This window comes from Haliotis rufescens, unplaced genomic scaffold (assembly GCF_023055435.1).
Source record: "Haliotis rufescens isolate VD_foot unplaced genomic scaffold, xgHalRufe1.0.p SCAF_114, whole genome shotgun sequence".
NCBI lineage: Eukaryota > Metazoa > Mollusca > Gastropoda > Lepetellida > Haliotidae > Haliotis > Haliotis rufescens.
This window is the reverse complement of record NW_025963796.1, coordinates 282,501-295,078: the sequence shown is the minus strand read 5'-3', so window position 1 is coordinate 295,078 and position 12,578 is coordinate 282,501. Positions and strand designations below refer to the sequence as shown.

Genomic DNA, 12,578 nt, shown 5'->3' with positions numbered 1-12,578 from the left:
TTCTCACTGGTTTGAACAGTACCGGGAGCATTTTCTCCTACATATAACCTTAATTGTTTTGGTCAAATGTAACTCCGTTTCTGTTGTCTGGTGACTATTGACGGGTGCCTCGTGGCATATGGAAAGGGTTTTCCTCGCTCTTGTTAAAACGGGGCGGTCGGGTAGCCTAGTGGTTAAAGCGATCGCTCGTCACGCCGAAGACCCGGGTTCGATTCCGACATGGGTAGAATGTGTGAAGCCCATTTCTGGTGTCCCCCGCCACGATATTGCTGGAATATTGCTCAAAGCGGCGTAGAAACATACTCACTCACTCTTGTAAAACATATTACATATTGCAAAGATTCGTTCCAAACCAATACTTGAACTGGTTAAAAGCGGGAGTATAAATTCTTATTGAAAGATATACCACTCACCTTCCTACAGATAGAACACGCGTATCTGCACACAGCTGAGTCACTGGCTTGCGCTAGGACCAGGGCCAAGTTTGCATAACGTGGCTTATTTAAATATATATTATTAACTGCAATATATATTATTAGTTTCTTGTATTACATCGATGTGCCTGTGTAACCTGAGTGCATTAAGCTGCTGCTGGATTTGACAAACTGTTGCTTATTGATGTTTGGAGTTTGGGACGAAATATTCTGTATTGTGTCTCGTGTCATTTTGTTTTACTTGTCCCCACCCCCCCCCCCCCCCCCCCCCCTCCCCCCTCCCCCTAACTCCCTCTATCTGTACCTTCATCATTCTTACTAGGTCCTCTCTCTTTATTTCTCATACATCATTCCTCTCTTCATCCTTCCTAGGTCAACGCTCTTCCTCCCTCCTAAATCCTCTCTTCCTCCCTCCTAGGACCACTCTCTCCTCCCTCCTAAATCCTCTCTTCCTCCCTCCTAATTCCCATCTCTTCATCCCTCCTAGATCCTCTCTTTCATCCCACCTAGATCCCCTCTCTTCCTCCCTCTCCTAGATCCTCTCTTCCTCCCTCCTAGATCCCCTCTCTTCCTCCCTCCTAATTCCACTCTCTTCATCCCTCCTAGATCCTCTCTTCACAGTTGATACACTTTAGATCTCGACTACAGTCCTTTACGCTCATGGTTGCCACCACAACGATGCCAAAGGATGTGGCGTGTCCAGGTTTTCGAACCATATCCAAACTTTTGACACTTTTAGCGTCGGAGAGGATTGAGGACACACACCGGTCAACTGATGTTGACATTATCAGCTTTAATTGAGTTCGGAGCCAATGGACAAAAGTGAACAAAAGTGTTCGTTTGGACAATATTTGATTTTTCATCCTTTCGGGTGAAACGTTTGACTGAATGAACTCCTTGATTTTGAAGGTCTGAAACAATTTCGGCTTCTGACATATCGATAGTGAACGTGCCCTGTCACGGACAATGCCACGCAAGAGTCCTGTATGCAGAAACAGAAACCTTCACATTAGCAAACTGAGTGATTGACAATTAATTGATAGATTGCTGCTTTCTCACACATTCCACTAAAAGGGATCCACTGCGCAAACGTGTCCCATGTTTTGCACCCCACAATAGCCATGAACAGATTTGGCTAGAGCAAAGGGGTTCAATTTGATTGGTTCATGATCTGCAGCTTCGATCACAAGGAATCGGGCCCAGGAATCAACATGTCTTATCAGACGAACTTGTATCCAAATGGCTTCGTTTAGAACTAGAAAGATTTTGAGCCATGGTGAAGGAAAATGATTCAGCAACCCTGCTCCCCACCCACCATGGAGTGTCAACAAGGACAGTGTTAAATTGCATCGAAACTCCAGGATGCAAACACCAGGGACACAGGGCTGTAACACGCCACCGAATATGACACACAGATCAATATTTGTATAACAAATTAAGTGCCAGGCTGGTTCTGCCTATCATACGAAAATGGATACATATTGAATGTGGATGTCAACAACACCAGATTGGCCCATGAGACACCGCCTTCTGGCATTGGACTCCAGGCATATATAACATTCAATCACAGCATTCAAATAATGCAAAATAATTTCGAAATGAATGTTTCCCATACACAGGCCTTGGCGTGACCAGCCGATTGATAGACCCGGGCCCATTCTACCACCCGTCTTGGTGTAGTCCAAGGAAACGGTGGCCCTCAACGACCAGACTACCTTCCTCCACCGACACTGGGGCGCAACCCACGACAAACGGGTTGCCCAATTCGGTCGCCTTTTACGACCAGCAATGGGGGTTCTGGGGATACCTTCTAAACTACCCCGGGTCCCCACGGGCGCAAAGATTTCGCTCGCTCAGATACCATAGAAAGTCCACTCGTTTCGTAAAAATGGTATCTAACGAGAAAGCCTGTAGTATTCTCTATCTCTGTCTTTGTGCCCCGTGGAGGTTTCTCTGGAGACAGGACTCACTCACTGACGGATGCAGACTAACAGGGTTTCTCTGGAGACATGACTCACTCACTGACGGGATGCAGACTAACAGGGCTTCTCTGGAGACATGACTCACTCACTGACGGGATGCAGGACTAACAGGGTTTCTCTGGAGACATGACTCACTCATTGACGGGATGCAGACTAACAGGGTTTCTATGTAGACATGACTCACTCACTGACGGGATGCAGACTAACAGGGCTTTCTCTGGAGACATGACTCACTCACTGACGGGATGCAGACTAACAGGGTTTCTATGTAGACATGACTGACTCACTGACGGGATGCAGTCTAACAGGGTTTCTCTGGAGACATGACTCACTCACTGACGGGATGCAGACTACAGGGTTTCTATGTAGACATGACTCACTCACTATCGGGATGCAGTCTAACAGGGTTTCTCTGGAGACATGACTCACTCATTGACGGGATGCAGACTAACAGGGTTTCTATGTAGACATGACTCACTCACTGACGGGATGCAGACTAACAAGGTTTCTATGTAGACATGACTCACTCACTGACGGGATGCAGACTAACAGGGTTTCTATGTAGACATGACTCACTCACTGACGGGATGCAGACTAACAGGGCTTCTCTGGAGACATGACTCACTCACTGACGGGATGCAGACTAACAGGGTTTCTATGTAGACATGACTCACTCACTCGACGGGATGCAGTCTAACAGGGCTTCTCTGGAGACATGACTCACTCACTGACGGGATGCAGACTAACAGGGTTTCTATGTAGACATGACTCACTCACTGACGGGATGCAGTCTAACAGGGTTTCTCTGGAGACATGACTCACTCATTGACGGGATGCAGACTAACAGGGTTTCTATGTAGACATGACTCACTCACTGACGGGATGCAGACTAACAGGGCTTCTCTGGAGACATGACTCACTCACTCACGGGATGCAGACTAACAGGGTTTCTATGTAGACATGACTCACTCACTGACGGGATGCAGACTAACAGGGTTTCTATGTAGACATGACTCACTCACTGCCGGGATGCAGACTAACAGGGCTTCTCTGAGACATGACTCACTCATTGACGGATGCAGACTAACAGGGTTTCTATGTAGACATGACTCACTCACTGACGGGATGCAGTCTAACAGGGCTTCTCTGGAGACATGACTCACTCATTGACGGGATGCAGACTAACAGGGTTTCTATGTAGACATGACTCACTCACTGACGGGATGCAGACTAACAGGGTTTCTATGTAGACATGACTCACTCACTGACGGGATGCAGTCTAACAGGGTTTCTATGTAGACATGACTCACTCACTGACAGGGATGCAGACTAACAAGGTTTCTATGTAGACATGACTCACTCACTGACGGGATGCAGACTAACAGGGTTTCTATGTAGACATGACTCACTCACTAACGGGATGCAGACTAACAGGGTTTCTATGTAGACATGACTCACTCACTGACGGATGCAGTCTAACAGGGTTTCTATGTAGACATGACTCACTCACTGACGGGATGCAGACTAACAAGGTTTCTATGTAGACATGACTCACTCACTGACGGGATGCAGTCTAACAGGGTTTCTATGTAGACATGACTCACTCACTGACGGGATGCAGACTAACAAGGTTTCTATGTAGACATGACTCACTCACTGACGGGATGCAGACTAACAGGGTTTCTATGTAGACATGACTCACTCACTGACGGGATGCAGATTAACAGGGCTTCTCTGGAGACAGGACTCACTCACTGACGGGATGCAGACTAACAGGGTTTCTATGTAGACATCACACACTGAAAAGATCCAGGAGGGTTATAGAGGTTTTCATATTTACCTGATATTATTAACTACAATAATAAACATTCTCATTGGTTGCCTCGGTTACTCCTTGGATATTCCAATTGTTTACTCCCTTGAACATTGACCCGGTTCATCGTTCACACAGACACGTCCACGCACGACTCTTGAACGTGACGTTAAACCACAATTCACATATGTTTGTATGTATACAACAATGGTTATATATGGCGCTTCTGCTTGTTACAATAGAGTTAGGAGTGCTTGTAGATTGAGTGCTGTATTTTTTCTTTGATATATTCTGTACGATAACGCTCAATGCGATCTTCTAGATCGATACAGTAGCGTTGCAGATATGGTGGATAAGTTCATCACTTACCACACCCAGAAACACCCGAACAACACCGATGTAAATGGTGGTCCAACGCGCTGTTCAGAGTTACGTCCCATAGTTGCTTCAGGATCCGATGCTTGTGGCGTTGATTCCGATGTGGCGTTGATTCCGATGTTAACAGTCTTTTATCCGTCTAGTTGCATTATTAGGTCATTATTTGACGTATCCGCACATACATGAATGAAATGAATGTTTCAATTTGTTCAAGGAATACAAGGGATACATACAATTACTGGTACATCAAAACTGTTTGAACTATTCTATCACCGACACACTGTGATGCAAGGCAGAACGACAATCCTCTTGTTTGTCGGTGTTGTGTCCTGTTCTGTTGGGGTCCTGTTTCTCCAGAATCAGGTAAATATGAAAACCTCTATAACCCTCCTGGATCTTTTCAGTGTGTGATGTCTACATAGAAACCCTGTTAGTCTGCATCCCGTCAGTGAGTGAGTCCTGTCTCCAGAAAAGCCCTGTTAGTCTGCATCCCGTCAGTGAGTGAGTCATGTCTACATAGAAACCCTGTTAGTCTGCATCCCGTCAGTGAGTGAGTCATGTCTACATAGAAACCCTGTTAGTCTGCATCCCGTCAGTGAGTGAGTCATGTCTACAGAGAAGCCCTGTTAGTCTGCATCCCGTCAGTGAGTGAGTCATGTCTACATAGAAACCCTGTTAGTCTGCATCCCGTCAGTGAGTGAGTCATGTCTACATAGAAACCCTGTTAGTCTGCATCCCGTGAGTGAGTGAGTCATGTCTCCAGAGAAGCCCTGTTAGACTGCATCCCGTCAGTGAGTGAGTCATGTCTACATAGAAACCCCGTTAGTCTGCATCCCGTCAGTGAGTGAGTCATGTCTCCAGAGAAACCCTGTTAGTCTGCATCCCGTCAGTGAGTGAGTCATGTCTCCAGAGAAACCTTGTTAGTCTGCATCCCGTCAGTGAGTGAGTCCTGTCTCCAGAGAAACCTCCACGGGGCACAAAGACAGAGATAGAGAATACTACAGGCTTTCTCGTTAGATACCATTTTTACGAAACGAGTGGACTTTCTATGGTATCTGAGCGAGCGAAATCTTTGCGCCCGTGGGGACCCGGGGTAGTTTAGAAGGTATCCCCAGAACCCCCATTGCTGGTCGTAAAAGGCGACCGAATTGGGCAACCCGTTTGTCGTGGGTTGCGCCCCAGTGTCGGTGGAGGTAGGTAGTCTGGTCGTTGAGGGCCACCGTTTCCTTGACTACACCAAGACGGGTGGTAGAATGGGCCCGGGTCTATCAATCGGCTGGTCACGCCAAGGCCTGTGTATGGGAAACATTCATTTCGAAATTATTTTGCATTATTTGAATGCTGTGATTGAATGTTATTTATGCCTGGAGTCCAATGCCAGAAGGCGGTGTCTCATGAGCCAATCTGGTGTTGTTGACATCCACATTCAATATGTATCCATTTTCGTATGATAGGCAGAACCCGCCTGGCACTTAATTTGTTATACAAATATTGATCTGTGTGTCATATTCGGTGGCGTTTTACAGCCCTGTGTCCCTGGTGTTTGCATCCTGGAGATTCGATGCAATTTAACACTGTCCTTGTTGACACTCCATGGTGGGTGGGGAGCAGGGTTGCTGAATCATTTTCCTTCACCATGGCTCAAAATCTTTCTAGTCCTAAACGAAGCCATTTGGATACAAGTTCGTCTGATGAGACTGATACACGCCGTGGGGGGGGGGGGCAAAACATGTGACCCGTTTGCGCAGTGGATCCCTTTTAGAGGAATGTGTGAGAAAGCAGCAATCTATCAATTAATTGTCAATCACTCAGTTTGCTAATGTGAAGGTTGCTGTTTCTGCATACCGGACTCTTGCCGTGGCATTGTCCGTGACAGGGCACGTTCACTATCGGATATGTCAGAAGTCGAAATTGTTTCAGACCTTCAAAATCAAGGAGTTCATTCAGTCAAACGTTTCACCCGAAAGGATGAAAAATCAAACATTGTCCAAACGAACACTTTTGTTCACTTTTGTCCATTGGCTCCGAACTCAATTAAAGCTGGTTATGTCAACATCAGTTGACCGTGTGTGTCCTCAATCCTCTCCCACGCTATAAGTGTCAAAAGTTTGGATATGGTTCGAAAACCTGGACACGCCACATCCTTTGGCATCGTTGTGGTGGCAACCATGAGCGTAAAGACTGTAGTCGAGATCTAAAGTGTATCAACTGTGAAGGCCAACACATGGCCTCTTCCAAATCCTGCCCTGAGTATCATACGGAAACACAAATACTGAAACTTGAATGTGAAAAAAACCATAACTTTTGGAGATGCTAGGAAGCTTGTCAATCAGACAAGATCTCCTGCAACTCTACATAACTCTGCTGCTGTGGTAAAGCCTGTGAAAGCCGGTTAAAGCCTGTTCATCCGTTCAGTGTCAGACCGATTGGACATGGGTCACTTCTGTTCAACCAGTTGAAACTGCGTCTGAATCGGCTGGTCATGCCAGGCCCTGTGCATAGACTGTGTATGTACACACATGCTTTATATAACTGTATTGTTTGGTTTTGGTCATGTATAACATGTTTGAATTCTCAATTTATGTAATTTATGTAATAAACTGGCTAGAGTTTTATGCCAGAAGGCGGTGGCTCATGGGCCAATCTGTTCATGGCTCCAGTTCTTGTCATGGGCCGAGCCAGTCTGGCATTCAATTTGCTATGTACATACAGTAAACTACGGTTATAACGAACACGCTTATAACGAACTGACGGATATAACGAACTTACTTTTTGGTCCCGACTATTTGCTGTTGTTATACTTTATATATGCTTATAACGAACTACGGTTATAACGAACTAAACTTAGTAGTCCCTTTAAGTTCGTTATAACCGTACTTTACTGTATTCCTATTTCTGTCATATTTGCGGGAATATTACTCCCATGTAGCCCTGGTGTTTGCATCCTGGATGTCCAGTGCACTAAACATCGCTCTTGGTAGCACCCCATGGTTGGTGGGAAGCAGGGGTGCTGAAGTACTTTATTTCATCATGTCTCACCAATACCCTTGTAGCTGATAAACAACCTATGAAGCTTAATCCATTCGCCATTTCCAAAGCGGTTTCTGGAATTTGTGAAGAAGTAAAAAATGTGACACGTGGCTCACTTCTTGTTGAGGGGGCGGTCGGGTAGCCCAGTGGTTAAAGCGTTCGCTTGTCACGCCGAAGACCCGGGTTCGATTCCCGACATGGGTACAATGTATGAAGCCCATTTCTGGTGTCCCCCGCCGTGATATTGCTGGAATATTGCTAAAAGCGGCGTAAAACCATACTCACTCATTCACTCTTGTTGAGTGTCCACGGAGACTGTAATCTCTCAATCGTCTGTCATTAACTCCATTTGCAAATATTGAGGTTGCTGTGTCAATGCTGAAAACCTTGAATTCTTGCCAAGGCATTGTTCGAGACAGCTCATTGACTGTGCGACATGTTGGAGTAGGAAATTACAAATGACTTAAAAGCCACTCCGATGTTTCAAATGCCAAACGTTTGGGCAAGGCTCGAAATCATGTGATCCTTCTGTAGTCTGTCAGAGCTGTGATGACGGCCATGACAACAACGGATGCATACCAGAAATAAAATGTTCAGACTGCAACATCTGGCTTCATCTAGTATATGTCCAGTGTGGCAAAAACAATCAATAATCCTAAAGCTCAAACATGAACAAAATATCTCGTTTTACCAGGCTAAGAATCTTATTGACAGTCAGTCTCCATCAACTCCACTAACAAGAACCTAGAGCCTATTCTGCTGCTCGTCCAACTCCTCCAACAGTGTCCATTTCTATTCCGACAGGGCATAACTTCTGTGATAACCTCAAATATGGTCTTCAACTCAAACTATAAGCCAATCTGAGGTGAGGTGAAATGGGGTTTAACGTTGCGTCCAAGATTATTGCACTTATATAGCGACGTGCATGTACGTGTGTGTGTGTTTGTGTGGCTGCTTGTACTAGTCTTCAACTGAGGCCGATTTATAGTGCTGGCTCACTGAGATACCATGTCGCAGTTTAATATGGACAGCCCACTCTGACACAGTATACTGACTACGAGCCGGCTAGTCCTTGTTTTAGCCCCTTAATGCCGAGCGCCAGACAGGGTAACAACAAGTACCATCGTTTAACGTCTTTTGGTATGACGCGGCCGGGGATCGAACCCCGGACCTTCCGCTCTCCGAGTGGACGCTCTACCACTAGACCACGGAGGCGGTCCAAAGCCAATCTGAACCTGTGACTGATACAAATGATGCTGTAGAGCCTGTTATTAAAGAGCCAGAGGATGTAAAATGCATCTGCAACTTTGTCTCAATAACATCCAAAAGTGAACGCTTGAAAATGGTTTAAGAATTTCCAAAGTAAAAAAACAAATTGTATCCATTTTTGTAGACATTATAGACCGCATAAAGACCAGAACTATTATTAAACGGGACCCCCATCAAGATTGAAGAAGAGACCAAGTTCGTGGGCCTTGTTTTTGACCGCCACTTGACGTTTTTAATTACCTCTTAAAACTAAATGCTTGATGGCTCTGGATCTACTGAAAGCTGTTGCCAATTCTAAGTAGGTTGGGGATCAGACAACCTTACTTCACCTGTATAGAGATCCCTTATTCAATCTAAACTAGATTATGGTTCAATTATATATGACGGTGCTTGTAAAAGTAAATTAGAGAAATTAGATACTCCATCAAGGACTGCTGCTCTGTCTTTGAGCCTTTAGAGATAGTTTGTGTGTGTGTGTGTGTGTGTGTGTGTGTGTGTGTGTGTGTGTGTGTGTTCGTGTTTGTATTCGTGTTTGTGTGTGTTCGTGTTTGCGTGTGTGTTCGCGTGTGTGTGTGTGTTCGTGTGTGTATGTGTGTGTTCGTGTGTGTGTATGTGTGTTTTTTCGTGTGTGTGTGTGTGTGTTTGTGTGTTCGTGTTTGTGTATGTGTTCTCGTGTGTGTGTGTGTGTGTGTGTGTTCTCGTGTGTGTGTATGTATGTATTCGTGTGTGTGTGTGTGTGTGTGTGTTTGTGCGTGTTTGTGCGTGTGTGTGTGTGTGTGTGTGTGTGTGTGTGTGTGTGTGTGTGTGTGTGTGTGTGTGTGTGTGTGTGTGTGTGTGTGTGAGCCAGTTAAAATTATCCTTTCAGTTTATTACCAAACCCATCCAAACCAGCATATAATTGCGTCTTTAATCCTCTTAATGAGGAACTGTTTCACAACAAGCCAAAGATTGTGCCGCCACTTCGGATTTGGATCAAGCTTCATATTCTAGTATTAACATAGATATAATATATCCATGCCGGCTTCTGTCTACTTCTCCTTGGCAATTAGTCAGGCCTGAAGAAGACTATTCTCCCACCAATTTTTAATAAATCTGAAATAAATCACCTTATTTATCTACAAGAATATGATCAAATAAGTTCAACAAACAATACCTACAAATCTATATTTACCGATGGATCTAGGGATGGTGACATTATTGCCAGCGCCCCTGTCATTGGATCTAGGACAATAGCTCCCCTGTCATTGGATCCAGGACCATAGCACAACGACTACGTATTAATTGTTCCATTTTTACTATCGGTTACACATACTTGGGCTGTAAGTCCAGATTTGACGAAGTCAATTTTCGGCGATGTCGTATTGGCCACTCGAGATTTCCCCATGAATATTTATTAAAGTTGAGGATCGTCCGTTCTGTATCCCTTGCGATGAGGGAATCACCGTCAAGAATGTCCTGCTTGATTTCATTGATTTTTCCATCACAAGGGATAAATATTTCAACGTTTCATCTGTCAAGGATCTTTTTAACATAAGTTCTCATTTAATTATTGCTTTTTAAAAACTTGAATTGATTGATAAATTTTGATTGCTATATTTTGTAAATAAATAAACTTATATAATTGATAGTATGAATCAATAATTGAGATTGTTAGTGGCTGTTTCCTCGAAAGGGGTTCAAGTTGTAGTATTGCGAGGATATGTGAGACCACGTCATTCAGAGTATTTTATCCACCACTGTTTTAACCGCAGAATGTGTTTGTATATTTTAACTTATGGATAATATTGTCAACATTCGCCAATGAGTGAGTGAGTGAGTATGGTTTTTACGCCGCTTTTAGCAATATTCCAGCAATATCACGGCGGGGGACACCAGAAATGGGCTTCACACATTGTACCCATGTCGGGAATCGAACCCGGGTCTTCGGCGTGACGAGCGAACGCATCAACCACTGGGCTACCCGACCGCCCCTACAATCGCCAATGACTAAAGGGATGGTGTAAATCCTACTGGGGAATCATGCAGGTACAAAGGTACTGTACATGGTCCCTTGTCCCTCGTATGCCGTATGTATAATCTGATCATTGTTATTGTTCTAAACCTAGTTTTAAAAGTATAATCTGTGATACAAATGGAGGTTGTTGTACTGTCCTTCGATGACAGTTTTTTTCTTTCCAATATATAATAATAATGCATAACTTGTTCAAGTCTAACATTACATTTTTGCGTTTTCTAAACATACACTTTACATAAATCAGCTACTCGGATTTGCACACCAATTTTTGCGGTTGGACCTCCGTAAACGCAAAGCAAATATTGAAGCCAATTCTTAATTATCTCCCTTGTGTTTGCAACTCCAGGTGAGAGAGTCAGTTGACAGCATCGTCACCAAGATGGCTGCATCAATGCAGAAGGCGGGGGCCATTCCTCAAACAAGCAACTTACACAATCAGATACAGGTAAACAAGCTACATACGACGATTCCAAGTTTGAATGCCATTGAAGATGAGTGAGTGAGTGAGTTGGAGTTTGGCGTAGTACCGCTTTCAGGATTTCAGTTATATCATGTGAGCTTGTTGCGGGAGGAAAACCCGAAGCGATGAAGCTTTTAGAAATTTACAAGTTGACGGTAAAACCACGACGGACAAGCCTAATAAATGTTGGATTCGAACCGACTATCATAGGTGTCTGGAGCGCTTTAAGCGACTGGGCCACACATGTCCCCAGTGACATTGAATTTCTATTAAATTTTCTTTTAATTCCGGTACCTCATGTATGATGTGCACATTGAGCAATTCAAATTCAACAAATCCGCTGATCATTGATTGATACCATTCATCAATAAATTTTAAGGAAAGAGAATATATTAGTAGTAGTGTATGCACAGCTACTCATATCGATTGAATTTAATGGTAAGTGAGTAAGTGAGTGTGGTTTTACGCCGCTTTTAGCAATATTCCAGCAATATCACGGCGGGGGACACCAGAAATGGGCTTCACACATTGTACCCATGTCGGGAATCAAACCCGGGTCTTCGGCGTGACGAGCGAACGCTTTAACCATTAGGCTACCCGACCACCCCTTAATTGTAAGAGAAACATGAAACTATTTTAGTGTGGCGGTGTTCGTTAGAAGCCTTCCTGTCGTGTTGTTTTCGAAGCTTGTGGGAACGATTGTCATGAACACTTAATAAAGTGTTAAGTAATTGTCATGAAAACAAAACATATTTACATAAATTGATCGTCATGAAAACACAATTTGATTAAATAAAGTAATCGTTATGAAAATATAACAGGAAACATAGAGTAGTTGTCATGAAAACATTATAACATAGATTAATTGTTCTGAAATCATAATCAGAACACGTAAAGTAATTGTTATGCTTTGTTTGGTTGGTTTTTGTTTTACGGCGCACTCAGCAATATTAAAGGTATATGACGACATTCTATAAAAAAAATAATCTTTACCAGACAATGTAGTGGTTGATATCATGAGCATCGATCCACGAAATTGAGATATGATGACATGCATCAACCAAGTCAGCGAGCCTGACTATCCGATCTTGTTAGTTGCCTCTTACGACAAGCATAGTCGCCTCGTACGACAAGCAGAGTCGCCTCTTACGACAAGCATAGTCGCCTATCACGACAAGCATAGTCGCCTCTCACAACA

At 44.0% G+C, this 12,578-nt stretch overlaps 2 protein-coding genes across 2 annotated transcripts in view; one reads left to right on the top strand and one right to left on the bottom strand.

Moving 5' to 3' along the window:
* LOC124152722 (probable methyltransferase-like protein 24) overlaps nucleotides 1–462 on the bottom strand; it is a 60,936-nt gene extending 60,474 nt beyond the window's left edge. The window contains exon 1 of the mRNA XM_048393100.1: nucleotides 414–462. The gene's annotated coding sequence lies outside the window, so the exon portion shown is untranslated. The remainder of the gene's footprint in view (nucleotides 1–413) is intronic.
* A 4,362-nt stretch (nucleotides 463–4,824) lies between these two features.
* The window catches only part of LOC124152685 (probable methyltransferase-like protein 24), a 20,087-nt gene continuing 12,333 nt past the window's right edge, over nucleotides 4,825–12,578 (top strand). The window contains exons 1-2 of the mRNA XM_046525716.2: nucleotides 4,825–4,970; nucleotides 11,267–11,365. Of these exons, the coding sequence (XP_046381672.2) occupies nucleotides 4,893–4,970; nucleotides 11,267–11,365 (177 nt within the window). The 5' untranslated portion in view covers nucleotides 4,825–4,892. The remainder of the gene's footprint in view (nucleotides 4,971–11,266; nucleotides 11,366–12,578) is intronic.